General features: G+C 46.1%; 1 protein-coding gene across 1 annotated transcript; it reads left to right on the top strand.

Annotated features, from left to right (window-relative positions):
* The first annotated feature begins 445 nt into the window (after positions 1–445).
* LOC104638939 (uncharacterized) lies at positions 446–26,956 on the top strand. The gene is made up of 16 exons (XM_075763701.1): positions 446–938; positions 1,803–1,842; positions 4,787–4,871; positions 6,167–6,273; positions 7,329–7,387; positions 8,441–8,551; positions 11,124–11,254; positions 11,541–11,665; positions 13,668–13,773; positions 14,710–14,908; positions 16,614–16,640; positions 19,098–19,155; positions 19,652–19,707; positions 20,908–21,106; positions 23,066–23,224; positions 25,949–26,956. Exons 1-16 carry the CDS (start codon positions 845–847, stop codon positions 26,079–26,081), a joined length of 1,689 nt encoding a protein of 562 aa, XP_075619816.1. The 5' UTR covers positions 446–844; the 3' UTR covers positions 26,082–26,956.
* The last annotated feature ends 663 nt before the right edge of the window (positions 26,957–27,619 follow it).

Genomic DNA, 27,619 nt, shown 5'->3' with positions numbered 1-27,619 from the left:
GACAGGAGAGCTGTCAGTGTCCGGGAAACGCACACAGCAGCATTATTTCCCTCCAGTCACTTCCAAAAACCTCTTTGGAAATTCCGTTGGACCCCTGGGACCTTTCAGGGAGCTCCTAGCGAGAGGCCCGTGGCCGTCAGGCACAGCAGCCACAACGGCACCGCACCAGACCGTGTCGGTGCCATTTTTAGAATGTAAAGACGAGAGTTACACTGAAACCCTGCGGGGGGACGTGGCTGCAGCCTGACTGGGAGGTTCAAACCTGCTCGTTCAGCTGGGGGTGGCTGCGGGGCCCGACCGCCGTGCCCCCCGCCGCTGCCCGCCACAGCTGAGGGGCTGAGAGAGGCCCTTCCCGCGCGCCTCAGGGCGCCGCCGCTCCCCTCAGCGCATGCGCCTTGGCGCCGCGCATGCGCCCCAGCTGGCCCGTCCTGCGCCGCGGCGGTTGCCCGGGGCCCGGTGCGCGGCGCCTTTTGTAACGGCGGAGCGGGCGGCGCTAAGGCCCGGCGGCGGCCTCCGCGCCCACGCCGGGGGGTCTCGCCCTCCTCCGCGCCTCCCTTCCCCCCCCTCCCCGCCCGCCGGAGCCAAAGAAAGAGCAATGGCGGCGCGTTAGCGAGGCGTCCTCGGCGCGGCCCGCCGGCTGCGGACTTCCCCGCCCCGTGCCGACCGCGACGGATGCGCGCCTCGCCTCAGGCCCCGGCGGGAGCCTAGCGGGGCCCCGGCGGCCGCCGCCGCTTCTCCTCCTCCTCCTCCGCCACTGCCGCCCCCTCCTCCTCCTGCTGCGGGCGCGGGGGAGGGCGGGCAGCTCGGGGCGCCCCGCTCCCCTCAGCCCCGCGGCGCGGCGGCCATGGCCACCGAGCTAGAGCCGCCGGCGGCTGGCGCCGTGCCGGGCGCGGCGCCGCTGGAGGCGGAGGAGGATGAGGAGCACTGGCTCTACGGGGGTAGGTACCGCCGCCCCCGGCCGCGCAGCCAGGCCTCGCCCCGGGCCGGGCAGCGGGGAGGGGGGGGGGGGGGGGGAAAGATGCAAAACACCCGGCCGACCCCGCCTTACGGGCCGCCCCCGGGCTGGCGGGGGGTGTCCCCACCTGTCCCGGTGCGCTGGGGCCGTGTGGTGTCACCCGCCGGCACTGCCCGGTTCCCGGCGGGGCGTCCCGCCTCTGCCCGCAGCCCCCCGCGTTCGGGAGGGGCCGGCACCTCCCCGGCCGAGCTTCCCTCTCGGGGAGCTGCTTTTGGTTTCGGGGGTGGGTTATCGGCCTTTTAGCGGTGACGCCGCGGTGCGCAGAGGTTAACGCGGTGCTTTGGGTCCAATTTCGGTTTCCTGATCATCCAAATGTTATTAACCCGGTTGATGCAGGTGAACCCCTGGGCCTGGGGGGTGTGTGTCTAGGAAAAAGCATAGGACTTCATTTAAAGGTTTTTTTGTCCTCCTCACAGACTTTCCAACTGAATACTTTTATGTTTCTTCTTCCCTGGCAAGTTAAAAGTCTGTATAAAGACCTCCACAGCCAACTTTGGTTCTTTCTGTGACGTTTGCCTTTATTTCTTATGCTCTGAGCCTTTGGATATGGATTTTGAATTTCGTTCCATGTCAGTGGTGTGAGACTTCACTTCTGCAGATAGGTTTTGTTTGTTGGGACTTTTTTTAGTTGCTCCATTTCTAGTTGAACTCTGTTGAAGAGAGAACATTGGGGTTACAGTGCCCTGGCACTACTGGGTATTTCTGTAGCTGTGATGCATTTTGTGCTTAAACTTAACTTTTTTTTTTCGTTCACTTGAATAATTTTCTTTTATTACTGTTTTTGCAGATGATACCACTGGTAAGCAAGAAGACGGACCAATTTCTGGGTGAGTCCAGAGACTGTTTATTCATTATAACAATATGTACTGCAAAGAAGATCAAGTTGTGTTGAGTTTCACGGATGCGTTAGGCCAGTGCTGTTGCCAGGAACAGCAGCCTACCCTTTCCCATCCCAGGGGATCCCTGGCTGTCCATAAATGCTGGCAGGTGAACTGGATCGGTCAACTGATTTGACTTAAAACTAATTTTTAATACAGTTTTTTCCCCCTCCCTTATTAGTTTTAAATCAGATCTGTTTTCCAGTTTAATTCCCTGGGAAAAATGGTGCCTTGAGGATTGGCCTTTGTGCTGGCCTGGCAGTGGCAAAATTGTGGCCTGTGCTTTAGCCTGGGAAAGCTAAAAACCTTGAGCCTAGGTTAAAATCTTGATGTGATCAAATCAACAAATTAAATGAGGTCTATGAAGTCTGTGGTTTGGGTAAGACGTTCAGATAACAGCGTTGGGGACAACTGAATGATCCAGTTTGCTTTCTGCGTATGGGAAGTATTCTCTGTCACAACTCCCCTATATTTGTAGCAGTGTGTTTTGCACCAGCAGAGTTTTCTCTCAGCAGAAATATTATCTGTTTGCCATTTTTAAATGTAACATGGTTTTCAGAAGACTTGATCTTCGCTGGACTTCTGAGTGCTCAGCACCTTCAAAAGTTCAGTTTAGTATTTATTGTCTTTTAAGATCATTGTGAATTCAGTGTCTGGAATTTCTGAGATTGTTATGGATACTGTCCTACTTCTGTAGTAAGTACCCTGTGCTTAGGGAGTATGAAAACTTGTTCAAAACCAAATTTTAGGCAGACTTCGTAAATTGTTACCTAAAAACATCAAACGAGCTTTGTGAGAAGGAACAGCTTTTAGTTTAAATAGAAATTTACTACTAACTTCCATAAATCCCTTGTTCCTTGTCACTTTCATCTGAATGTAGTTTTATTTTACAAGCAGAACTAAAAATTTGAATTTCCAGTAACTGCAAGATACGTGAAGGGAAACTATTAATGGTCATGCTAGCTCTCCCTTTTGTTTTTTCTCCTTTTTTTCTTTTTTTTTTTTTCCCCCCTCTTTTTGTGGTTTTTTTCTTTTCTTTGTTGCACAATGAGAATCTTCCTAAATGAAGAGCTGTGGGGTGTTTTAAGAAGAACGACTCTTTGTTTGCTGTGCTGTTGACGGCTGCAGCTCCAGGGATACATTGCTGGCTTGTTCTGGAGTATTTGTCTCTACCACGAAGCAGAAGTCAGTGTAGTGTGGGATACAGTATCCGTTAACATTCCTTAGCCTAAAGGATGCATTAAATACCAGCGGTCTGTGCAGGATGCTGTTACGTCAGCAATGCACAGGGTTATGGTGGCATTCTGGGGAAATTAAATAGCTGCGACGTTTCTTTGCATGCAGATGATGGCTGCGGACCTGTCAGATTGTTCATTCCTGGGAAGCAAACAGGTTAGGGAAAGACCGTTACTGAGCAAATGTTTATTTGAACTCCGATTCATAAATTTTAATGCACACCCACAGATACTTCATGTGACTTGAAGCTGAAGGTAATACTTCTTAATTCAGTCATCTTGGATTCTTGAGAAAATTCTGGGGTTGAGGTCAATGTTACAAGTTGCTTGGATTTGGCAAACAAAATGCAAAAGGTTTTGGAGTCACTTGTGAGATTTTCTCCAGCGGTACATATTTTGGTCCTCCATCTGCAACTTTGATGTACTTTGAGAGGCTGATTTTCCCCTTGACATCTTGGCTGCTTTTTATAACTTAAAGTGTCTTCAGCTGTCACCTCAGGAACTTGGCGGATGTGGGCCCTGTGCTTCCTTGGTTAGCTGCTGAACCTCCGTCCCTTCTTTTTGATCTTGGCTTGATTGTTGAATTTCTTTGTGTATGGGGCTTTTCTAACATGGGAACTTTGGTAACTGCTCAAATTGTTCTTGTTTGTTCTTTTGTGCTCAGTAACTGCTTTCTGAGTTGCGTTGTGGGATCTTTTGGCTTACTTGTTTGGTACTTGTTTCCTTTCCTGCCGCCTCTGAAATGGCTTTAATCTGACCAGTGTTTGGATTCTGTTAGGTGTTACCTATGTTTCTCTTTGAAAATAATCTCTTGTATGTTTATTTATCCAACATAGGGTTTTAAATTAGTAGCGTCGTCTCCACAGGGTTCTGGTGGAGAATTGGGTTGCCTGGGTTATTCTAATTGTCTCTTTTGAAAAGCCAGAACAATTTTGAAGGTTTTACCTATGACATTAGAGAAAAATGATATCTCTTTGTGTTTTAGTTTTCTAACACTTAGCATACTCTCTTCTAGCATGTGTATACCAATTTGACTTTCTTGCTTGGCTAATGCAATAACCAATGTTAACATTTGTGCGAACTCTTTAATTGGAGGTAAATCTGAACCTGACTATTGTTGCATTAGGACTGATTTGTAATAAATGAGAAGATTGGGTGGATAATTATCTGTCTTTTCTTCTTTGAATTTTAACTACTTGTTAATGTAAGCTATTTGTAGAAACACTAAAATTGCTTTTTCCTTAATTTCTATGGAACAGATGCCCTTACTGCTTACTAAATACATGTATAATTACTGGCATCCTTAAGGACAAGGTGAAGCTTTGCTTGTTATGGTCTTACTCCTTTCAGTTGTGATTGTGCTGAACGAAAGCCGAAAGCTGCGGCTTACACATTAGGTGTTGCGTGGCGTTTGGCTAGGCAGCCGTGCTGTCTGTCAGGGGCTCTTGGGAACCACCAAACTGATTCTTTCCAACAAAAGCAAAGCCAAGCAAGGATGATTAATTTTTTTGTCGTATAGTTGAGCTAACTGCCAGCAGAATAAACACAGTACATGAATAAAGCCATTATATGAAAGTCACCTGGGCGAATGCTTCAGGTTTAGAGGTGAACCTCTAGATTGGGCTTGTCCACTTTCTTTTATCTGTCACATTTACTAGACACGCAGAATCTTCTCATCCTTTGCAAGACGCTCCTCAGGAGAACCGGCCTGTCAGCAATGAAGACCGAGAGATGTCGCAGCATGTACGTGTTCCACTGCAAACGGTAGACGTAGTTATTTTTGTGCTTCTCAATACTCACGGATAAAAAGACGTTAGTGTAAAGATGTCGGTACTGCCTAATAGGTTACATTTGTGGTGTAGGAGTGTACTGGTAATCAATTCCCGCTGCTAACTGCAGCAACAGGCTTCTCTTCTCAGCCTACCTTGTGGCGTGGGTAGTGTCCCCCGATCCGAGTATCTGAAGAGGCAGAGGAGGGCAGGAAAAGCGGAACATGATGTTACCTCCAGCTGTACTATATTTAGTATGACTTCTCGAGGGTCAGTAAAATCTGGGAAACACTGGGATAGAAAGCCCAAAGTGCTGGGAATGAGTTTTGATTCAGCCGCAGACCTCTTAGAATGCAATCTAGTGGCTCCATGCTGAAAGGGTAGGAGGCGGCTTGCTTCTCCACCCCCTCTTCCTCTAGTCTTTTGGATGGGTTTATTTTCTGCCACTGTGGTGTGTCAAGAGGGCTCACGCAGAGTTCTGACAAACCCGTGTGCCGTGGAAAAGGAGGCAGGGTTAGGAACACCTTCCTCATACCCTTTTGTAGTGGCAAGGTGTTAATTCCACTCATGCACCTTGCAGAATTGCACTGCTGGATATCTGGAAGACTTCCTTTGCTTTTGTGCCCCAGCAGCGGTGCCACACTGGACTTGAATTGGCCGCTGTAAAGCTTTTATGTAAAGTTAAGTGACTCGGGAGCTGATTGCGCTAAATAAGCCAAGTTGAGCTTCTCGGCAACTTCCTGCCACAGAAGTTATGGTGAGAGAATATCTGCTCCAAGGTTCTTAGGTGAAGCCTGATGAAAAATCACCTATTTTGGTGATTTTTATTTATGATTGTATACTTTCACCACGGACTTGGGAAGGAGGTGTGTCAGGAAAGCACTAGCTCTTTCAGAAAAAGTAGAGGACAGGAGCTGTGGGACATGATGAAATTCTTAGAACCGAGGTAAACCTTCCCCACCTTGAGAAATCTTACCCTGATTCTCATGTAGGGTCACTTCTTCAGAGGACAAAGCAGTATCTTTGTGGGCACCTGCCCATTTATGTTGAAAGCTAATAGTCCTTCAGAGAATCATAGAATGGTTTGGGTTGGAAGGGACCTCAAAGATCATCTAGTTCCAACCCCCCTGTTGCAGGCAGGGACACCCTTCACTAGACCACATTGCCCAAAGCCTCATCATACAAGCTTTGTAAGATTTGGCTTACTGTCTGGGAGAATTTATCAGTTTCGTGTATTAATGAGCTCCTGTGTGCTTTTATTGTTGCTAGGCCCTTCCAAGTGGTGAAGATGATGAAGACGACAGTGATAGCGACAGCGATGATGATGATGTGAAAGTTACTATTGGCAACATTAAAACGGGAGCACCATCGTACATGTATGTATTGCTGATTATGGTGCTGATTTTTGATCTGAGGTAGCTCTAGCGCGTTGATTGGGATTGAAAGTGGGGATGAGAGCTGATCTGTCTTCTGGGAGACATGGGAGCGATGGCTAGGACACTGGAATGGGATTAGAAGCTGATGGGCAACCTGCAGTTGCTCGTTGGAGAATCCATCTGTAAAATAGGAATGATAATTCGTGGGTCTGCTGTTGGATAATTAACCAAATAATTATTGTGCTTCGTCAGGCAAAATCAAAGGTGGAAAGTTACATTTAACTCATGTCTGAAAACTTCAAGAACCAAAATCTGTATCAATAAGAATTTGCATAAGCTGTGAATTTCCTGATTTTCAGCTGTCTGGTTTTTCATGATTCAGAAACGATGAGGCTGGATTTGCGAACCAGGAAATTACATCACTGACTTAAAATTCTACCTAATTTGCATTGAATAAAAATAATAAGACAGCATTTTTGCTTGCTGCTAGCAGCCTTCCTCTTACGGAAATGACTTATGTGTGCTTTGCAGCAAATTCTGATTTTTCCACTTCATGGATAATTCCCTTCTCTTGTAGAGGTGGTTTCAGTCTGATGGATTACTCTGAATAGCAGTGCTCCGTCTGTTAGCAGCCCACCTGATTTTGCAGACATCTTTTTTGAAATCTGCTTTTTTTCTACCTTTCTCTCCTCATTCTGTGATCTGTGTGCAGCTGTGATTTCCACCTTGTTCAGTTCTGTTTAAGTACTAAGTACGTTCTGGGCAGAATGGTAACCACCACTCTGTGACATAACCTTTCCCTTCACATTCGAGACAATCCTCTTGTCTTCTGTTGTTGGTCAGTAAGTATGTTTGCTGGGTTTCTGTAGGTTGGAGAAACTTAGGTGGCAAATGAATCTCACTTTTAAGGTGTTATGACTTAGTACTAAAAATCGTAGAGAGGCATGAATGAAGCCAAGTGAACTAAGCACTCAGGGCTTGAATGTATTTTGCATGAAAAATCTTCAACCGAGTAATGTGTTCAAATACCGATGTAGTGATTCTTTTCCATATAGGGGAACTCCTATGAATCTAAACTTAAAAACGGGTAGAGGCTATGGAGCATCTGCTTCAGGTATTGCTGTTATTTTTATCCTTCACCTTTTGCAATATTTCACTTACCCGGCACTGACAGCTGGAGCAGCTGCAAATCTTGGTCTCTGTTTGGAAGGATATACATTAGTGCATCTTATTTGAACTAGGAATAGTAAATGCGTTTCCTAAAGACAAGCGCTCCTAGGACAGTCTGAGGGTCCAGGGTGCAATGGAATGATTTAATTACACATCACTTAACTAGCTAATTATAATTCTATTTAAAGTAGAAAAAAATATTTATTATTACTTTTATAGTAAACAATGAGAATATTTCTAAACAATATTCTTGCACTGAGGCCAAACATTCTAAATTGCCTGGAGAGGAATCTGAACTATATGGTCAGTATACTGAGCTACTTGCAGTGTAAGGTACTAAAAGAAACAAACTCTGGCCTTGAGTATCAGCTATGCATATTTCTGCAGATGAAACTTTCCCCACCATTCAGTTTAGTTTATACTGTATATTGAGACTTGGATTCTGTCCTTCCTCATATGTGAGACTGTCCTTTCATGGGCTTCATAGACTTCCTTCCATCAATTTCTTTATGCAAACGACTTGTCTTCTGATTGAGAAAATAAGAACAAATTCCCCTTGAAGATTTGGTACCCGACAGATTTTTGCTGACTCCAGTTAGTGTGCGGTCCACTTAAGACTGATCCTGAAAAAGTATGAGAAAATGTGTGTATCTTGGGAGGGGAAAATAAGTATTTTGCCTGGGGAGAAAAATAATTTGTTTTCATTTGGGGTAAATTTCATGCATGCTCTAATAATTTACTGCATTTGTCTGTAGTACCAATCTGAGATGAATTTGCTTTTCTGCTGTTCAACTGCAAGGGCTGCATACCCTGGCTAGTTATTTACAGAGTGACTGAAGTAATTTTTATTTAAAAAGTTGATTGTGGTTACCTACGTGCTATAAGCCAGCAATGAATTCACAGTAGCACTTTATTTTTGACTGGAGTAATTTGCTCAGCAAATTAGTGGATTAAAGGCATTGCATTAAAAGTAGTAACTGTTTCTTTCTCTCCAAAGCCAAGTTGCAGCCCAAAGGTATTGACTTAGATGCCGCAGGGAATATAAATGGATTGCCTGTTATAGAAGTGGATTTAGATTCATTTGAAGACAAACCGTGGAGGAAACCAGGTGGGGCCTCACAGTTTCTTGTGGTAAATATTTTCTGCACTTTTACTTGTCTCTCTTTAATTTCACATGGGATTTCTGTCCATTTATTGCTGCCAGGGAACAGAGAGTCAGAATAATATGTATTGCTCAGCCTCTGATGCCTGTCTGTACAAGCGGTGACATTTACTGATTGATCAAGCCATGCTTCTATCTAAAATTGGGTTGCATTTACTCTATTAATTTAACTTCCCTAAAGGGAGCAACTATTTTTTTTTAATGTTCTATTTTACTCATTCCCTAGTTCCAGAAAATATTTGCACTTACATCAATACGATAATGTTTGTTGGCTTTAAAATCATTTGAGTAGGATTAAGATTTGACTGCTGGTGATGTGTGGTCTCCTCTTCACGTGCAGCAGCTCGTTCGCTCTGTCTCACCATGGCCAAGCTCAGAGTCATCCCCGTGCACCCTTCTCGTTTGGGTCCTGGGGATGGCCGCACTTCTGCAGGAAGGCAGCGATGGTGGGAATTACCGCCTGAGCAATGTCACGATAGGAAAGCCGTCTTTTTTATGTTGAGTTCTCCTGCTGCGCATGATTGAATAAAAGGAAGGAAAACACTGACTGCTCTGACAAAAAGGCGAGGATTTTTCTTATAGAAAAGCTGCATTGCTTAATTCTTTGCTAGATTCTGCCTCTAGGTGCATAACTGTGAGTGAGCAGTTGCCACTTACTTCTTCTGGACAATATTATCTAGACTGTGTCCAGACAAATAGTACTTGGCACAGCAGGTTTTAATATGTACATGGTCTCTTTTACCTTCCTGATTAGTATTAGGGAGATTTCTACTCGGAAGTCACTCTTGCATACAGCTGTAGGACGCTACAAATAAACTTCTGTTTTTCATCTGAATTTGATACAAAAGTAAATGAAGGAACCAAAGAGATCCAAATTTTTGCTGTGCTATTCTCGTAAAACCTTTTATGATGAAATGTTAACTGAAGCAAAAAATCCACTTGCCTCTTCTCAAAAAGAATTCTTCTCCCTGTTAGCCCCTGTATGTTATTTACCTTTCAGAAATATTGCTAGTAAATAGAAGTAGTGCTTTTAGAAGGCTGGCTGTGGTGTGTTTTGGGATCTCTTGCCCACCTGAAATGAAGGGCATCAGAGTCCATCACAGTGCTAATAAAGACACTGATCTGTGATGAATAGTAGCTAGTACAGACATAATAAAAAACGTAGCCTTGCTTCTGCGGGGGATTTCCCATTGATTTTGTAGGGAGAAAGAGGGGGCTAGGGAGAAAATAAGTTAGAAGGAAAACAATGAAGTTCAGTTCAGAGATAAAGCATGGAAATCATTGTGGTCATGCTGACTTCCCCAGACAAAATGAAGCCAGCTCGCCTTAAAACAGTGCTGAAGTATGAAGAAGGAAGATGTCTGCAGAATTGTATGGCCTCTCAGTTTATTTTAGATGGCAAGTAGCTTGTTATTCCACAGCCTTTCAGGTTTACATCCTTTAAAGTTAACTGTTCAGCAAGCTGGTTTCTCTTTAAGTGAGGGAGAAGAAGAAGAAAGTATGGTATGGAAGAACTGATAGGGGGCTGAAATATGGGCTGATAAAATAGATATGTAAATGTCATGTTGCTGAGCCTGTGTAGGTGAAGTTTGCATATTTGGGTGGTACAGCAGGAAGAGCGGCCTACCTAGAAGATAAACTTAAACCTCACTGTATAGATCCAAGGTCAGCATGACCAAAGTGTTTTGCTTCGCCCTTCTGTATCAGCTCCTCTTTTAGAATTGGTCTGTCTGGGAATACCTTTCGAGGGGGCTGTTTGAGGGGCACCTCAGCAGGGCTCAGAGATGCTTTGGAATGCTTCCTGTTGTGAGGCATGCCGGACAGAGTTAGTTGTTTGTTCCGTTGCATCTGCTTTTTCTTGGCAAGCAGTTTGTGGCCACCTCTCGTATCCAGAAGTGCTCATGCTGAATTGGCACATTTCACAGAAGACTGTCAAAGTAAGATGACAATCATGGAAGGCTATAATTAGGATCATGACTGAACTGTAATTACTTGTGTAGTAGTCTGAGATGTATCAATAAAAAACTTCCACTTTAGCCCTGTTTCATGAGACGGGTGAGTCCCAGAATATCTGCTCAAAACAGCAAAGGCAGTGATGGTATGGAGCGGAACACGTTGGCTTAGCTCTGCCAAGGAAAAGGTTCGAGGCACCATCCCGTTTTTGGGGTGGTAGCTGGAACCATCATTCCTGTGCTCCCACCAGTGCTCAACTCATTTGGACAATTGCAAGAAACCAGTCTGAAAAAATGCATTTGATGAATAAGTGGTTGCAAGCATCTCTTTCAATTAGCCTGCATACGTGCTGCATTCTGCGTCCCAAATGGTCCCGCTGCTGTTCAGGCTGTAGTGTCCCTCCCGCTGAAAGGTGCGGCAGCTTTCTGATGGAATGAAATGCGAACTAAGCTGTGCTCTCTAGAAGATTTTTAATTTTCTTAACTCTTCATTTAAGCTGTTAAAGGACAATTTGAGAATGCAAATCTGCTAGAATCACTATGGTAACTTCTCCTTCCTTTGTCAGGTGCTGATCTTTCTGATTACTTTAATTATGGATTCAATGAAGAAACATGGAAAGCTTATTGTGAAAAACAACGACGGCTTCAGCTTGGACTGGATCCTGCTCCTCCCATCAGCACTGAAAATAAGATCACGGTGGGTGACATGTTACTCCTGCATACGGCTACAATAAAACTGGGACTTGTTTTTGTAATCACAGAGATGAGAGTGTAGGAGCAGAAGATACCTTAACACCTAACTGTTCTGTGTTCCTTTCGGTGATGAGAAATACAAAAATGTGTCTTTAAAGGTTAAATCGCTGCCTTAAATCTCTTTGCTTGTTTGCAAAAGCCCTTGTCCTTTGCTGGAGGTTGATCTCTGATGCTACATTCAGTTGAAAGTAAGGGCATTAAACCTGTGCGTTATATACTGCCTTCCATAGGTTCAGCAAGGAAGAACGGGAAATGCTGAAAAAGAAGTGGAAAACAACATCATCAAAACAGAATTCAAAACAGACTTCTTGGCTCTGGTGGGAGGACGCATGAAGGCTGGGCCTCCTCCTAATAGGTAAGGGATGATGCAGACATAAAGCCTGGGTGCACTGTGTTCTTCTTAGGGGTAGCTGTGCTCCGCCTGGGCCGTATCTGAATCTCCTCAAGCCTGAAACAGAAGCAAAAAAACTTTAAAACTTTAGAGGAAGCTACTGCGGTCGCTCATTAACTGTCGTCTTCAGCAGCACTCTCCTGAGAGTTGTGCAGCCTCTACCTCCCCACTTACCTCTTCTTGGTGATCCCCTCAGCACAGTGCTGTGCAGGGAGGGAAACCTATATCCCAGCTGAGGGGACACGTCTCTGGGAGCAGAAAAAACAAGGAAAATATCTCAGCTTTGAGGGCTTACCTTCCTGGCTGCTTGTGCTTACTTGGCTTATTCTTACTCCCACGATGTTAATCTTTGCCTCCTTAAGTGGAAGTGGATTACGTGTTTGGCAGCTGATAAGAGGAGCTATTGGTTTCTGAACCTGTATGCTACGCTGCATGATGCATGCTAATTAGTCATTTTCTCCAGTGAGAGAGAGGATCCACAAGGCTGGACAAAGCAAAACAATTGAGTCATTTTGACTGGCACCCTCTGGTGGGAAAACCGCTTCGACCTTATGAGGTTGATGGGTTTTTATCAAAAGCTTCAGAAAAACAAAGCTATGTGAAACCAGAAGAGCCCGAGCGTTGGGAGCTGGGTATTTCTGTTGCTTTATTCACATTACAGCTTTTGCACACCTGTTTTGCAGAAATCAGTCTCGCATTTCCACTTTCCACTTTGAGAATAGAATCAGCTATGTGCTTCAAGTATAAGCCTTAAAGCTCTACTTGGTCTGTTAGCATTTAAGCACTTTGGTGGCTTTTATGTCCCCCTTCATAGTGCCATCAAACAGTCAGGTTTGTTTACAGCTGTTACATGTATCTTGTGAGATTTTTGAAAATTTACACCACTGCAAAACAAGCTGATGCTGTTGTACTTATTTTTGTATTTTTGTCCATTTTAACTTGCAGTCTGGTTTTGAAAGTACTGACACACAAGATTCTGTTCCTGCTGCACAGCTTTTGGTCAGGACCAGAATGAGTATCTTTGTATACTGCAGCAGCATCAAAAACATGGGCTTAGCAATGAGTTGTTTGGGTTTGGGGGTTTTTTCTTAAACCAAGTGAGCAGATTTCAGTGACAAAAATTTATCTTGCCAGCTAGCCACCATTTTTATATCTACTTTGTCTAAATTTCCTACTGAGATAGAAAATTCTGCAGTCTAACTTGGAAAAGGACTGATGTTTTTCTGTCCTAACTGCAGGAAAACATGTCTGCGGCCAGACAAATCAATTGTTGCGTGAATATAGAATGAGGGATTCTTAAACTTCAGTTGTGGGTGCTTCTCTCTCACAAACCTTGACTTGTAATAACCGTGCAATGAGCTCCTATAAAAATGTTCTTCCCCTAAGAGTCACCTGGGGGTGGAGATAAAAGAACGTGGAAAATTGTAGGTTCAGTGGCTGATTTTTTCCTGGTACATAGACAGCACTGTTTCTTGGCTATATGTGTATGTGTTTTGTTTTGTTTTTTCAAGGATCTAGCCTTGATTTCATTGAAGGCAGTAGCAAAACTTCTGCCTTTAATAGAAACAGAGTAGACCCCGGGGAGGTGGGCTAGAAGGTGTCTGAGAATCTGATTTGTAAATAACTTCAGTGGTATCAGCAACACTTGGAATATTGAACAGAAAGTACGAAAAATCTGGGCTGATAACATTAAAGGCTTCTCCTGATAAATATTCTCCACTCTGTCGTGATTCTTTGGGTCATGTTTCTGGGTCTTTAGAGAGACCTGACTTGCCCCTGCCAGCAGAGCTCACAGTGCTGAGGAGTGAAAAAGGAATTCTCCTTCACCTCTTGTCCAGTTTGAGTCCTGCCTTTAGAGATTTTTCCCTGGTGGAAAAGAATGTATGAGAGAAGTCTGTCTGATAGTTGGGAAAACGGCTGCTTCTAACGTCTTTGAGCCTAAAAAGATGCATCTACTTTGTACCAGGAAGCTGGGCGGGACAATTGATGTGATCGGTGGCCAGGCAGGCACAATTAGGAGAGTAGAAGGAAGACGTCGTGATAAGCACGCCTCTGAGGAAAACCCAATTCAGGTAAATGTTTTGCACCATCTCGACGTATTTCTGATTTTATTGCACTTCTAGTGAACCCTGAGCAAATGTCTGTGCATTCCTGGCCTCCCATGTCACCGTTTCTGTCTGCAAAGCAGCAGGCAATATATCAACCCTATCAAGGTACATGCATGTGTCCTTCCTTTCTGCAGGTTGAATTAACTCCTGCGTTAAAAGTTTTATCTTGCTAGGAGCTAGTAATTGTCCTTTAAAGACTGGCCTTACCATCTGAATGGTAAGGCCCAAGTTCCTTTTCTCATCAGCTCTCAGTTGTCAGTTTTGCCAACAACGGCCCAAAAAAAGTTTGCCTAAGAGAAGGAATTTGTTGGGAAATTACACTTTCAGGCATTGATACCTGCATTTCCAGGTCGTTCTGGTATCTGTGCATATTCCTCATTCCTTCAGCAGTAGTGACTATAGGAACTGCTTTTCTCTGACAGATGTGAATCCAGTCTTCCTTTGACCTACGGGGCACAGTCTAGAGCAGAATTTGGCCTCTTGCTGCCCTCAGAAAAGATAAATTTAAAAAACAAAACAGGGAAGCGCTGCTGCGTCACCCTCAAATACGGCAGCTTTTAATCTGAAGCCTGAGTCGGTGGCAGTTCCCGTGAGCAAAAGGTGTTCATAACACTGAAATGTCAACTGTCTTGCTTGCACGGTTGTATATATACAGCTAGAATCTAGTCTCGCTGTTGTTCTGCGTAAGAAAAGATACCTTGCTAAGCATACTGATTGCTTTAATCAACCTTCCTTCCTCCCCAAAAGCTGTTACCCCCTGGGTATAGCATAGCCTGGTCTTCCCAGGCATCGCGGTGCTGCCTGTTTTGGTGATACTCTCCCTGATGGCAGCACAGTGAGGTCCTGGCTGTGGGAGCAAAGAGATTAAAATGCTCTCTTCTCGTTCCTCTGCCTTCTAAGGTCCTTGGAGACCACGGAAGTAAGCCACAACCCCCCCAGCAGCCCCAGCAGCCATCTCAGCCCCAACAACCACCTCAGCAACAGCCGTTTGCACCACCAGCAGGCCCGCCGCCTCCCCCGCTCGCTGGGCCACCTCCACCACACTTCCTCCACCCTCCTCCACCAGTTACTTCTGTTCCACCTCCCCTGCATCCTCCAGGTATGTGTTCGCACAGCAACGTATGGCAGTCTGAGGCTGCAAGTTAGGACGTCCCAGGCTTGGAGCAAATCAAAGGTTTAATCGGTAAATGCTATGGGACAGTTGAGCAATCGGGTAACGGCTCAGGATCCTGTCTGGCTATGACTGATTCCAAATGTTTGAAGGGCGATGCTGGAATTGGCAATTCTGCAACAGCAACTCTAGCTAACAACTTTCTTCCTAATCCACGTCAGTTCTTGGTTGGTTTATGCCTTGAAATACCAAGATTTGTATCTTTCTGTGTTTGCTTCTATGCATTTTATTGTACCAACTGCCACTGCAGGATGATTCTTACTGCTCCTAGAAGAGCCTAGTGTCCAGTGCAGACATTAGAGCAGTGCTTCATTTTAAAAGCAAAATATAAATAACAGAAAGGAGGTCTTTATGTTGGGTTTCTAGCCCGTTGGGTATGGTCAGTCCTCAGCATTGGCAAGTTTCTGTGCTCTTATCAATAACCGGATGGGTTTGTGTTGTGCTAAGAGCACTTGGCACTTGAGAAGACACTGTGGAGAGCAGTCCTGTGGCTGCAGGAATGCCTTTTGTCCCTGCTGTTCCAGGCTGAGTGCTGAAACCTGTTGAGATAGCGGAGATAAAATTCCTAAATTTATTTTCTACTTTGTTGTCTTGAGCACCACGTTACAGAAGGGTTTCGCTGTCTCTTCTCTGCATGTAATAACTCAGTTTCCACAAAGTTTCTTAATGCATCTGCAACGTGGAGGCCTCTTCCTGGGCACCAGGCAAAATTGGGCAATACTGGTGGAGAGAAGGAAGAACTTTCCAACTGAAAAGGCCAAATATCCATACTCGTGCAGCATTTTCCAGAGGGTAGGGTGTCGTTTTTCTGTTGATCTTTTCAGTGCAAGTTTACAGACACGCTGGCCATGGCCTGAGACACGTTTTTCTGCCTTCGCTTCCTACGAAGTCTGTGTGTCTCCTGATCCTGAGTCATGTCGGTGCCCCGGTGCTTCTGCCTTAACCAGTGCATCAGGGTGAAGTGCAGGCCACGCTCTGGGCTTTCCCTGGGCTGTGGCCAGCAGCCAGACTTGGAGAAGTCACCGGGAGCACGTCGCGCAGTAACTCCTCTGTTTTGCACTGGCTCCACAAGCAGAAGATACAGAATAAAAGATATGGTTGAGGCTTTTAATCTGCGGAGGATTATTACCGCGGTACTCACTGGCAGACAGTGGTAGCTTTTCCTACTGCCTTTCATTAAGATGATTGGCAAAATCAAGATAAATTGTTCACTTGTTCTTTTGGATGTTGACCAGAGTGTCTGATTTCACTATGCAGTTATGATTGACTTTTTTTTAAAAAAAAACAAAACACAACAAACAAGCGAAAGGACAGGCTGACATCTGCAGCAGGTTCTCCTCTCCAGCTCCTTCTGAAGGCCAAATCAATTGTTTGTGTATTGACACTTGGAAAAAGGAATTCTCCAGTGCGAGAGCAGCAACATTTAAAATTATAATATAAAGGTAGAGGGATCATAATTTGGGAAAATGATACTGTTTCTAGGCTAGTTACTGCTTCATGACGCCAATTTTTCTGCTGGTCTGTTTGCTCAAGTATGTGAAATTTATTCAAAAGTGTGCTTTTAGGTTTAGCTTGAGGTGCAGAAATGACATGCTTTACCTGTTGTCCTTGTTTTGTTTGTTTATTTCCGTAGGTCTGCCACCACCCGGTCCCATTCCAGGTAGGTGTGAATTCGCTCTTAATAACAGCAGCGATTCTGCACACACAGCTGCCCTGGCTTGAGCAACACGAGCTAGGGTGACACCAAGACCCATTTTAGAGCACAGTTAATTTAAGGCTCTCTAACTCCAGTGCAGCATTGAACTCTAGCTGCTTATCTTGTATTCTGGACCTAAATAATAATCTGTAGGGCTTCTTAACGCAATCTCATTTTGTCTCTGAAGACCAGTCTAGAAAGTGGAGAGCTACAGACAGCAAAAGCCACTTAGATTGGAAATGGTGTAGTTCTTGTTACGGCATTTGCACAGCAAAAGCCTCAGTGACAAATTGGTGCTTTGTGTAGGAATGTGGAATGTGAGAGTGAGTAGAACAAACACCATTTCCATCAGAAGCCTTTGCTTCCTGGCGTGCAGCGGAGATGGTGAATACTAATAAAGAAATGTAACAACCAATCCTGTGCATAACTTAAGAACCCCACTAGTTCGGAGCTACTATAAAACCGAGTTTCCTCTAGCTGTATTTTTTTTTTTTCTGCTGGAAATTTTGCCTAGTCCAGGGAAAACACGTTTAGCTGTTTGTGTAGCAGGCTATTTGGAGTGATAGTTCTGACCGGATGCCATACGTCTGAAGATCCAGGGCTGATGGTGGTGAGGGCGTACATGCAGTCAGGCCACTGCCTCTGCGTCACGCTGTGTACTCGATTCACGTACCTCCAAAAGGTCTGCGTCCAAAGCACCTTGGGCTTGATGTGCTTGTCCTCACTATGTGTCAGACACGTTGGACTTGATTCACAGCTTTTGCGTCCATGCTTTTGTATTCATGCTCTGCCCTCGGCTTCCCAAATGGAAATATGGAAAACCTGCACTAGCAGGGGTGTCCCTCAGACTGAGACAATTCCCAAGTTTGTTAAAATGTCACTTTTCGTACTCCTTTCAATGAACAATAATATTGCAGAACTGGTTTTCATTGTTGTACTAGAAGCAACCGGCTCATAGGAAGCTTGGATTTAGAACTATATTGTAGTGAAACTGGATGCAAACTGGTCTTGATTGTAGACGTTGCAGCGCCCAGTTGCTAGTCAAGTGCATTTAGATTAAAGTTGTTTGGGAGGAGCGAGGTGGACGAATGACCAGGCTGTTGTTGCAAAGAATTTCCACTTCAGGTAACTGGGTTGGAAGGGAAATGAAGGAGAACACCTGCTAATTATGATCGTGATGATGACCCAGTGCCTGTAACAGTAGTACTTTGAAGTAGTTGCACTTGGTGAGTAGGTGTGATTGAAACGCTCGGGGCATCACATTTTATTGGAAGATCTTAGGAGAACGAGGGGGAAAAAAAGCACATAAGAGTGAGACGTGTTCCCCGAGTTGTTTGCAGCACAGATCTCCACTGGCTGAGCTGGAGGCTTCAGACTGCTTCTCTTTGCAGTCACTACCTCTTTTTGCGGTGGGACACTTGTAGGAAGGGCTTCTCCTGACCCAGCGTAGGTGCTGACAGGACGAGGTGAGGAATTGACCCGGGTTACGTTGGCTGTGCTGGCTCAATCGCCATCGACTGGAAAAGGAACCTGGAGCTGCCAGCGTTAATGTAAATGACTGCAGTTAGTCAGATAACGCCTATCCTTTGTATCAGTAGTTAGCTCCTTTTTTTTGGTGTAATGATAAACAGAGGAATTTTTATGCAAAGTCAGCCCACGGGTGGTTGGTTAGTCTGTTCTTGTTGGCAATGGTAACTGCCCAGAGAATTAAGAAGCTCCCGTAGGAGCAGTTGGCACGTCCTCCTCATTTTCAGGTTGCTCAAGGTTGAGCACTTTGACTTCCAAGTGACTTTGTCACTTCTGGAAAACTTCTGCTTAATTCTGTTTTCTGAAGATGCTGCCTTGTGATTTTTGTATCATAATTCTTCGCATGTTTGACATTGGGCCCATTTTAAAGTGTCAGACATTTCAGACAACTCTCTGCACCGTTGGTGCTATGTTTTCTCCTGATTTTTAAAAGTATGTGTGCTCAGAAAATTGGCATTCTTTAAAAAACAAACAGGTGACTCCTATGTTACGTGCTTTGTAAGAGACAAAGTTATTAATTTTAATCAATGGTGTAATAAAATCTTTACCATAGTTGCAACGTGTCCGCATCCCAAGAACCAGACTTTTCAGTCTTCCGCAGGACCGTCAGGGTTAATGTTTACTCCTTAATGAATCTTATGTTTATGATGAATAGGCCAAAACAGAAGGTAGCTCTTCCTTTACTTTTCTTCCTGTACCCCTACAGAACTAACACAGCTGTAGGGTTTTAATTTTGGGAGGAGATATAGAACCCTGAAAGAAAATTATTCCGTTTCAAACAGGGCCTTGTTTAAAGAGCTACTTGAACAGCTTTTAACTGTTAACAGCAATGAAATCTTATTCCCTCATGGCAAGCTGTGAGATCTTTGTGCTGACTTATGTTTCTGTGTCTAGGGTTGTTCCCGCCGCCTCTGGCACCACCACCAGCTCTCCTCATTCCAACCTTGGATGGGTAAGACCACACCTGGGCTGAGCCGTCGGTACAGCTCCTCCGCGGTGAGGAAGGGTGGAGGATGGGGCTAAAGTCAGTGCTGGTGATTCATAGTCTGGTCTTGGATTGAGCTGGGGAGTGAGAGCAGAGTCCATAGGGAATCCTCTGTGCATTTACCTGGATTTGTCATGTTCAGGACATGGGAGGGAGTCCATAAAATCTAGGGGTGTGTTTGGGTCTAGCACAAGGTAGTGGGTAGCATGTTATGTTTCTCCAAATGTTTTCTAGAAGGATTCTCCAGGTACTTTGTAAGCACCAGTCATTTCCCAGGAAGCCTGCCTGATGTACAAAAGGAAGGGGTAAAGCAGGGCAAGCACCTGTACGCGCTTCTGAAAGTTCACAATGCAAAGTGAAGGAGATTCACGGAAACCGAAAAAAATCGGGTGAACTTGCAGCACAGCCAGAGGTGCGAATGGCCGCTGGTGTTAGTAACTTCCATCCTTTTCTCTCTCCAAAGCCAGCCAGCCAGCTACAACAACAGGCAGCCGCCGCCGTTTGGCTACAACTCTGCAGGTGAGCACTGAAGATAACAAACAAACTGCTCATAGCTCTATTCTCGGGTATTTGGTAGTTTGGGCTTTTCTTAAGCTGATGGACACGATGCTTGCTTTAACTGTAGGGTCTTGCTTGTGCCCCAGACTGTCCCAGACAAGAGACGTTGAGTTTGCCGACATCAAAAAGCGTTTGGAAAGCTGAATGTTGTGCAGGAGGGGAAATGCAGTTTTGTAGTCGAGTGCTAACCCTCGGATCACTGTTTCCAGTGCAGACACCTAGCAACAGAGAAGCTTCCCCTTGTGCCTCAGCAACGTATTCTGGTGCTCTTTGCACACATGCTTGCTCACACTCACCTTCACATCTCCTCCCTGAGCTTTTGAATGCCCTCCTTCCTCCTTTAGCCTCTTCCTTGCCTACAGGCGCACGAAGAAATCTGTCTCCTTTTGTTTTGTAATGGAAGAGGCAGTGCCAGAATTCCAGCAGACTGCCTTCCCTGTTGCAGCCCTGCCAGCAATGCCCACGTCCTCTCCCATTTCCTTAGTGACCAGCACTCGGAGCAGCACCTCCTCGCTGTGCAGAAGGGGCAGGATCGCAGGCAGCACCGCGGTGCGAGGCCTTCCTGAGAAAAAGGCGCCTCGAGTCTGTTGTATGATCAGCTTTTCAGCAGCCGGTACTGCTTTGGGATGTGACCTCGCTGGCCCGGCTGAGCAGGCCCCTGCAGGCCAGCGTCTGGATGGGGAAGTGCTGGTGGCTCTGGGCTCGTCAGGTGGCATCCTTCATTAACAGCCAGTGCCACCTTAGGCTAGAAGTGAGACCTTGTAAGTGTTAGCCTAAGGCTAACTAAACTCAGCTGGCACCTTTGCCCTCTAAGCCAGGATGTCTTGGGGGGATGGATTGAAACTTTTCTCAGCGGAGACCTTATAGCATGCTCTGCATAGCAGGACCTATAGAGAGTGAGAGCTGGGGGAGTGCATAGCCCGCTGTGTAAGGGGCCAGGGACATTTTGCAGTGACATTTGTAAATATCTGGTCTTGCTTGTGTCTTCTTCACGTGTTCTTAGCAAGCTGCTGGAAGCAAAAAGGGTGAGGACAGGAGGGAGCTGGGCCGTTGTTGACCCCTTGAATTCAGCTGTGCCTCCAGAGGGTGTCTTTGGGAAGGGAGGGACAGAGGATGCTCTGAATGCTTCGGATGAAGAAGGGTTCTGCTCTCTCTCTGCAGATTCAGGTTTCATCAGCTATCCACCCATCTCCACGTCCCACACACCCTGGGTGACGACGGTGGACAAAGGCACGAGCAGTTCCAGCAGCAGCCATTGGGAGTACTCGGGCTCCAGGCGCGACAGAGAGAGGGAGCGTGAGCGGGAAAGGGAAAGGGAGAGAGACAGAGACCGCACTCCGACCACTAGCGAATACAACAAGTGAGTGCTAGTTTTCAGCAGCTTCTGCTCATGGAAGGGAGCTCTGGCCTTGCCCTGGAGCACAAGGAGGTGTTTGGGCATGGGATGGGATGACACCAGTTGGATTTTCTGAAATGTCTGGGGAGAGGTGCTTTGGATCAATAACTGGAGGACAAACTAGGAGCCAGTGTCACTGGCTGATTTCCTGTGTCTGTTTTTGTGTTTAAATCCAGCAGAACCAGTTACGCTTGCTCTCCCACCTGTAATATGAGGCCAGTGAATGAAATAGCCCCTCTCTGTTTGCTAGGTATTTCACAGCTCAGTGGGAAACTTTGCAGGGAGAAGCTGCTGCTTCTTGTCTTCTAAATGCAACTGTCAGATCAAAGGAGAAGCCACCCGTGCTTTGCTCAGCTCTCCCTGTGCTTTGCTCAGCTCTCCCGTAGAGGCTTTCAGGGCCAGGAGCTCCAGGAGTCAGCCATGAAATGTAAATCCTTATCCAGGCGTTCCTGCCCGCAGTGCTGGAGACAACCGCCCTGGTGGGACCTGATGTGATCTGGTGACAGCAGTGCTGGGAGCACCTGGGAAAGGAGGCGCTCAGCCCCTAGCATTGATCTAGAGAGCTAAAGTGAAGGCTAGGCTGCAAAGATTCGTTCTAAACCCATGACTTTTTTTGTTCTATCACAGGCAGTGTCAGTGTTTTGCAGGCTTCAGGCTCAGAAGTAGCAATAGTCATTCAAAACATGATCAGAATGCGCATTCCTGGCAGAGGGTGCTGCCTGCTGGGGAACTTCCTGGCCCAGGGGGTGAGCAAACAGGGCAATGTTTTCCTCACCTTTTTTTTTTTCCTGCCCGTGCCCCCAGTCTTTTTTTTCCTTGCAAGCTTGTGGGAGCTGTGGGTGGAAAAGGGAGGTGCAGAACAGAAGACACACTTGCTGCAGTTTGAAGAGCTTAGACTCCCACACTTCCTGGGCAGGTTCATGCTGCAGCCAAGTCCTGCTGTCAGCCCCCCGGAGCACACTGTTAGCCTTTCTGGGTGCTTTCAGGTGTTCTGACCCCTAAGATGGTGCTTGCCAAAACAGGGCAGGTCACTGCTCAGCGGAGTCCTTTGGAGCACTCGCAGATGATTGATACAGGACATTTATTTGTCTTGTTTGTTTCCGTGAGTGTTGGGACGATGTTTCAGACCTCCTTTGAGTTTCAATATTGTTTCCCACAGAGGGACTAGTTAACCCTTTAGATTTGGCTTTCAGAAGTTGAATAGCAACTGCGAGAGGTAGAGGGGAGTGTGGGATGCACCTGAATTTGGGGTACATCACGCCCGCTCCTGTGTGTGGATTGAGTGAGGTGCCCCGAGCAGATAGATAGGTGCAGGCAGAAAGACCTTGTCAGCTGTACTTACAATTGGAGTTTTTGAACTCATGGGGAAGAAAGTTGTCCCTTAGTTTAACTTGCACAAAAAAATTGCAGGTGATTTGGGACAATAGTGTTGTGAGGTACCATCCAGCACCAGGGGAGGCAGAATGATGAAAGCAGCATGTTTCTGTTGGTTTTGAACAAAGTAGCTTGATGTCTTGGACATATTCCCATGAGGACATTGGCCACGTGCCTGCTGCTAAGGTACTCCCTTGGCAAAGCCAGAGGAGAAATTTTGTAAATCCTGTGCCTTGAGAGGCCAGGAGAAAGCCAAGATACTCAACTGTTTGGGCTTATGGGCTGTGTAATAGGCAATGGAGAAAGTAATTTTGCTGTGGTTAGAGACTGGGATTGGGCTGGAGCTTGGGTTCAGTCATCATCATCAGCAGCAGCTTATTGTTACAGATTTTTCAGGAGCATCGTGAATACCTCTGCCTGTTGGTAGAGTAAGAGGTGACAGACGTTGTTGGCGAGAATGGGGTTCTACGGTCCTGTAAATACGGCTCCTGACTTTCAGGTCCACGAGTGGTGTGTTCCCCTGCCTCACTTCTCCTTTCTCTTCTTAAGTGATGATGAACGATACCGCTACTACAGCCGAGAGCGCAGCTACGACTTCGAGCGTGACTACCGCCGGAGTCGAGATCGCAGCAGGGAGCGAGAGGATCGTCACCGAGAGCGCAGGCACAGAGACAAAGAGGAGAGCAGCAAGCATAAGTCTTCAAGACGGTAAGAGCTGCCCGGGGTTGAACTGGGCTGTTGGTGGGAACAGACCTCAGCTGCAGACAAGAAGGTTGATGTTCTCAGAGGGAGCTGTCACCCTGGGTCATACAGGCTTCCCGTGACCTGCCGGTGTCCTGAGACATGATGCTCAGGCAGAGAAAGCGCTCTTGGACACGTACCTGGGCAGGAGGCAGAACTGTCTGTAATAGGAAGAGGAGTCTTTGGTGTTTCTAAGTTCTTGGTAAGGCAGCTGGCAGGTTGTCGAATCACTGCCAGTAAAATTGCAGCACTGATTGACAAAGGAGAGGTTAACCTGTGCTAAACATCACAGCAGAACAGCGTAGCTCCCACTGCTAATAAAGTACACACAAAGTAAAATGCAAAACCCCAGCAGAAGCATCAGCTTTCAGTATTACATGTTCCTATGCAGACAGAAGAGCTCTCTTCAGCCTGTAATCTGAAATTTCTTCTCGGAGCAGGAGGCTGAGCACTGCGTGATCAGAGCTCTGTGCCCAGTGCTGATAGTGAGGCTGATGATCTGGACAAAGGAGGAGCAGAGCAGGATGTCCTCAATTCCCAGCTTTTCTGGAGAAAATGTATCTGCTACAGATGATCTTCCTGTGAGAGCATTCTTCCAGCAAAGTAACAGGTCTGGCCTCCGGGCTGAGGCAATGCTCAGTTGCTGTGTCACTTTACATCCTGGCAATGGCTTGAGCAGAATTGCTCCGGGTTTTGGTGCTTCCACTTACTTCTTTTACATGAAATTCACGTTAGCTCTGTAGGCAATTACTCTTATTTTGAAACTCCTATCAGAAAAATTCCTACATAGTGACTGGGAGCAAAAGGCGGTTCTCATCTTTAAGGAGATGAATAATTTTCCAAGAAAGGACGGATTGCTGAAGGGTTGGAAACAAAGTGATGGGAAGAAAGGCCAGGACCATAATCAAAGTAGAATACAAAACAAATGGAAGCTGAACTGATAGCAGACTAACAAGCCAATAGCTTTAGGGGTCATTTCTCAGCTTCCTCTACTCAGAACTGAAATCTAGTGTTAAGATACCTGACTGCAGGAATGGGATGGAATTCACCAAAGCAGTGTCAGAATCTGCTTGAGAGCTCGATTTACAGCTCTGGGCTTCTGCACGAGGTGGGAACGAGGTGACTTCTCTTCTGCTCCTTAAACCACACACGGATACTCTGTCTTGCTTGGAGGAGTAGGATGGGAAGGGTTTGTTAGCTAAAGCAAATGGAGGAATACTTTCTGTTCAAGGCCACTCTGAGTGCCTGTCAGAGTCCCTGCTCGAGGCTCTTTCAGATTTCTGCCTGTTTAAGGCATTTGTAGAAGATGAAAGGGTTTCCTTGTAGTTTCCAGTTTACTGCAAACTGACCAACTTGAAGGAAATCACTGATGCTCGTTTAAATATTAAAGGACAGTCACTTTGTTGAAGCATAAACCACTGCCACATCGCTGTCCATGAGGTGGCTTGAAGATGTATTGAGAAGAGGCAGCAATGGTTTTTTTGGCTTTTTTTTCCCCTTTATGAAACCATTTATTAACCAAGTCAGAGAATTACTTGAACCCAGGAGCTTTTCAGCCAAAGCTTCAGTGGTTCAGCCAGTTAGGTGTCTCTGGTGCTGAACTGGTATCCCTGCTGCGGTAAGAATTTGTCTCTACGCCTGGCTGTCCCCACTCGCAGAGCTGTGTGTCTGTTCTGTGTGACCACACGTCTTCCTGTGATAAATTTAATCTATTTTTTCCTGTACTCTGTTTTAATTCTGCCACCTTCACACCACAGTCAGCTCTAGAGACTTTACTTGGTTTTCAGCTTGTGAGGAGAAACAATTGCACGTTTGAGAAGCAGCAGAAAAACGTCCTCCCAGGAGAGGCCAAGAACCGGAGTGGGCAGAACCGGAGCTCCCACCTTTCCACTTTCCCTGAGACAGATGCTGATCTCAGGCGGCAGGGGTGGCGGCAGGGTCGGGGGTGCAGGGCTGAGGCTGGGTGGGACTTCTCCCACCTCACAGAATCCTGCACAGACTTCCACAGCTCTCCAGCTGCATCCCGAAGACAATTCTGGGTGAGGAGATGGAGGAGTCTTACAGCACAAAGCTAGCGAGGTGCCAGGTCATTTATGAGTAAGCAGAGGTAGAAACAGGATCTGCCTCCCGGTAGGAAATCCACGTTTCTCTAGCTGCATCGATCCCTTTCTTGCCTCTAGTCCAGGGATTTCCCCACGACGTTCAGAAGAGTAAAAGTTTCAAACGCCTCTCAGATTTAGGACTCTTCCTTCTCTCAGCAGCTTCAGTGCTTCCCGTTGAAGCTTGAGATGTGTCAGAATTTAGAGCTCTCTTAGGAGCAGGAGGGACACAGAGATGTTGCTTGTAAAAACTACCCCCAAATGATTCTGACAGCAGTCTGTCTAGTACGCCGCCTGCCTCGACTGTGCTGATGCAGCAAGTGGGGTAAAGCAGCCACCTCCAGCGGTTTGCATAACCTGCCCTTGGGGCAGCCACACACGATATCAGATCGTCCCGAATAAACAAGCTGAAGCCTTTCAACAGCACCGTGATGCCCTCAGCACTTCTGATCTGTCTCCTGTTTGTTCTAGATCAAAGCGCTCCGTCCCCACGCATGCTGTAGAGTCAGTGCGTTTGGGTCTCAGCTGTGGCAGAGCTGTGCTGATGCAGGTTCCGATGTAACTTTCTTCTTCCCTTTCTTCCCCGCTGCAGCAAGCAACACGAGAGCGAGGAGGGGGAGAGTCATCGGCGTCACAAGCACAAAAAGAACAAGCGTAGCAAAGAGGAGAAGGAGGCCAGTGAAGATGGTGCCCAGGAGGGAGAGGAGCAGGATGCCAAGGAGTAACCCAGGCCAACCGTCAGCCCTCAGGAGGAACTTAGTCCTTTTGAACCAGCGTGGCATTGGTGATGTTTTGTTTTGGGGGGTTGATTTTATTTTATTTTTTCCAAGGGAAGAGAGGCTGACTCTGGGTGAGCAGTGAAGCATGTTGCAGTGGTTTGCAGCTGAGGCTGCACATGCAGTTAAACTTTTTTTTTTTTTTTTTGATACAAGACAAAATACAGCCGTACTAGCATACAAAGCACTGAGCTACTCGACTCATAAACGTCCCTAGGGAGAACTTTGTTGTATCAGATCCTATGGTTTCTGATGGAAGATGGCTTCAGCTGAAACTAACGCATTTAGGTGATAGGTTTTGGTTATTTTTTTGTCATCATCATTCCTTTTTTGAAAAATAGGACAGTAAGTGCGACTTGAAATTTATTGTCCAAAGAAAAGTGTGGTTTAGATCCCAAGAGCCAGCTTAGAGTCTGGCTTCTAGTAGTGAAAAGTCTCATCCCCAAATAAATTTCTTTATAGCTACAACAACGTCTTCTGATTTCTCTGTGGCCAGCTGGGCAGCATGTGAGGAGGAACTGCTCTTACTGGTGGGTCACAAGATCCTGCCTTGGTCTGATGGCTTTGAGAAGCTGCTGTGTGTGTCTGCACAGGGTGTGCAAAGACTTCAGAGCCAGCTTTTTGTTAATCCATTGCAAAAAGAGTTCTATCATATATTACACTTGTAAGAGGGAAATCAACGGAAGACCCATAGTAAGACCATGATTTTCTTTAATTAATTTTAACTAAATTATTTTTTTTTTAGGTATCTTTCACTACCTTTGACTTGTTATTTAAAACTGTCTTAAGTCTTTGCCCTAAAATAATATGGTTCTGAAATGTTACATATTTTTTTGTATTGTAATCTTGCAAGTCTGAGTGTGACGTGAAGCTTACAACCTCGGAGACCTGAGCCAGTATAGCACTAGGATAACAGTTTCTGTGCTGGGACAGTGCATTTGATGAGTCATTAACTGCAGAACCTGGGGGGAGAAGAAAAAAGAGTGGGGTTTTGTTTGGGATTTTTGCTTTTAATGTAGCTTTTTAAACACGCTTTGAGATCATGGGAAATGTGTGTGTACTGAAGCAGAGTTAAAGGGCAGGGCCTGGAATCAGGCTTCAAAATATCCCTCCCTCTGCCGCCATGTCAGAGTTCTGGTAGAACACCTGATTTAGGAATACGGCATCTCTCATCACTCCCTGTTCAGGCATCGGGCGAGGGCAGCCGTGTCTGGCTGAAGGGTGAGCTGAGCTGCAGGAGTCCCAGCTCCTGGCACCGAGCGGGTGAAAGGAGGGGAAACCTCCTGGCACGCTTCCTCTGGGATCGAGGTGGTGGGTTTCAGCTGCCCAACGGGTTTCAGGAACTTGGGATGAACTTGCTTTTATCCGATTATGGCATGGCACATGCAGAGGAGAAATTGAAATGAAACTGGTGAGAAGGAATCAAGAGCACTTGGGTGGTGCCCCCTGGAAGCACACGTGTCTGCAGTGCGGTGACAAATGTGCCC

This window comes from Balearica regulorum, chromosome 11, assembly GCF_011004875.1.
Source record: "Balearica regulorum gibbericeps isolate bBalReg1 chromosome 11, bBalReg1.pri, whole genome shotgun sequence".
Taxonomy (NCBI): domain Eukaryota; kingdom Metazoa; phylum Chordata; class Aves; order Gruiformes; family Gruidae; genus Balearica; species Balearica regulorum.
Note: the sequence above shows the minus strand (reverse complement) of the source record. Positions and strands in the feature narration are given on the sequence as shown.

Excerpts from the sequence above, each read along its gene's own strand:
- LOC104638939 (XM_075763701.1), top strand. The coding sequence starts at position 845 with ATGGCCACCGAGCTAGAGCCGCCGGCGGCTGGCGCCGTGCCGGGCGCG. Across the intron at positions 13,774-14,709 it reads CTGAGGAAAACCCAATTCAG|GTCCTTGGAGACCACGGAAG; the intron begins GTAAATGTTTTG and ends CTGCCTTCTAAG. Across the intron at positions 14,909-16,613 it reads ACCTCCCCTGCATCCTCCAG|GTCTGCCACCACCCGGTCCC; the intron begins GTATGTGTTCGC and ends TTATTTCCGTAG.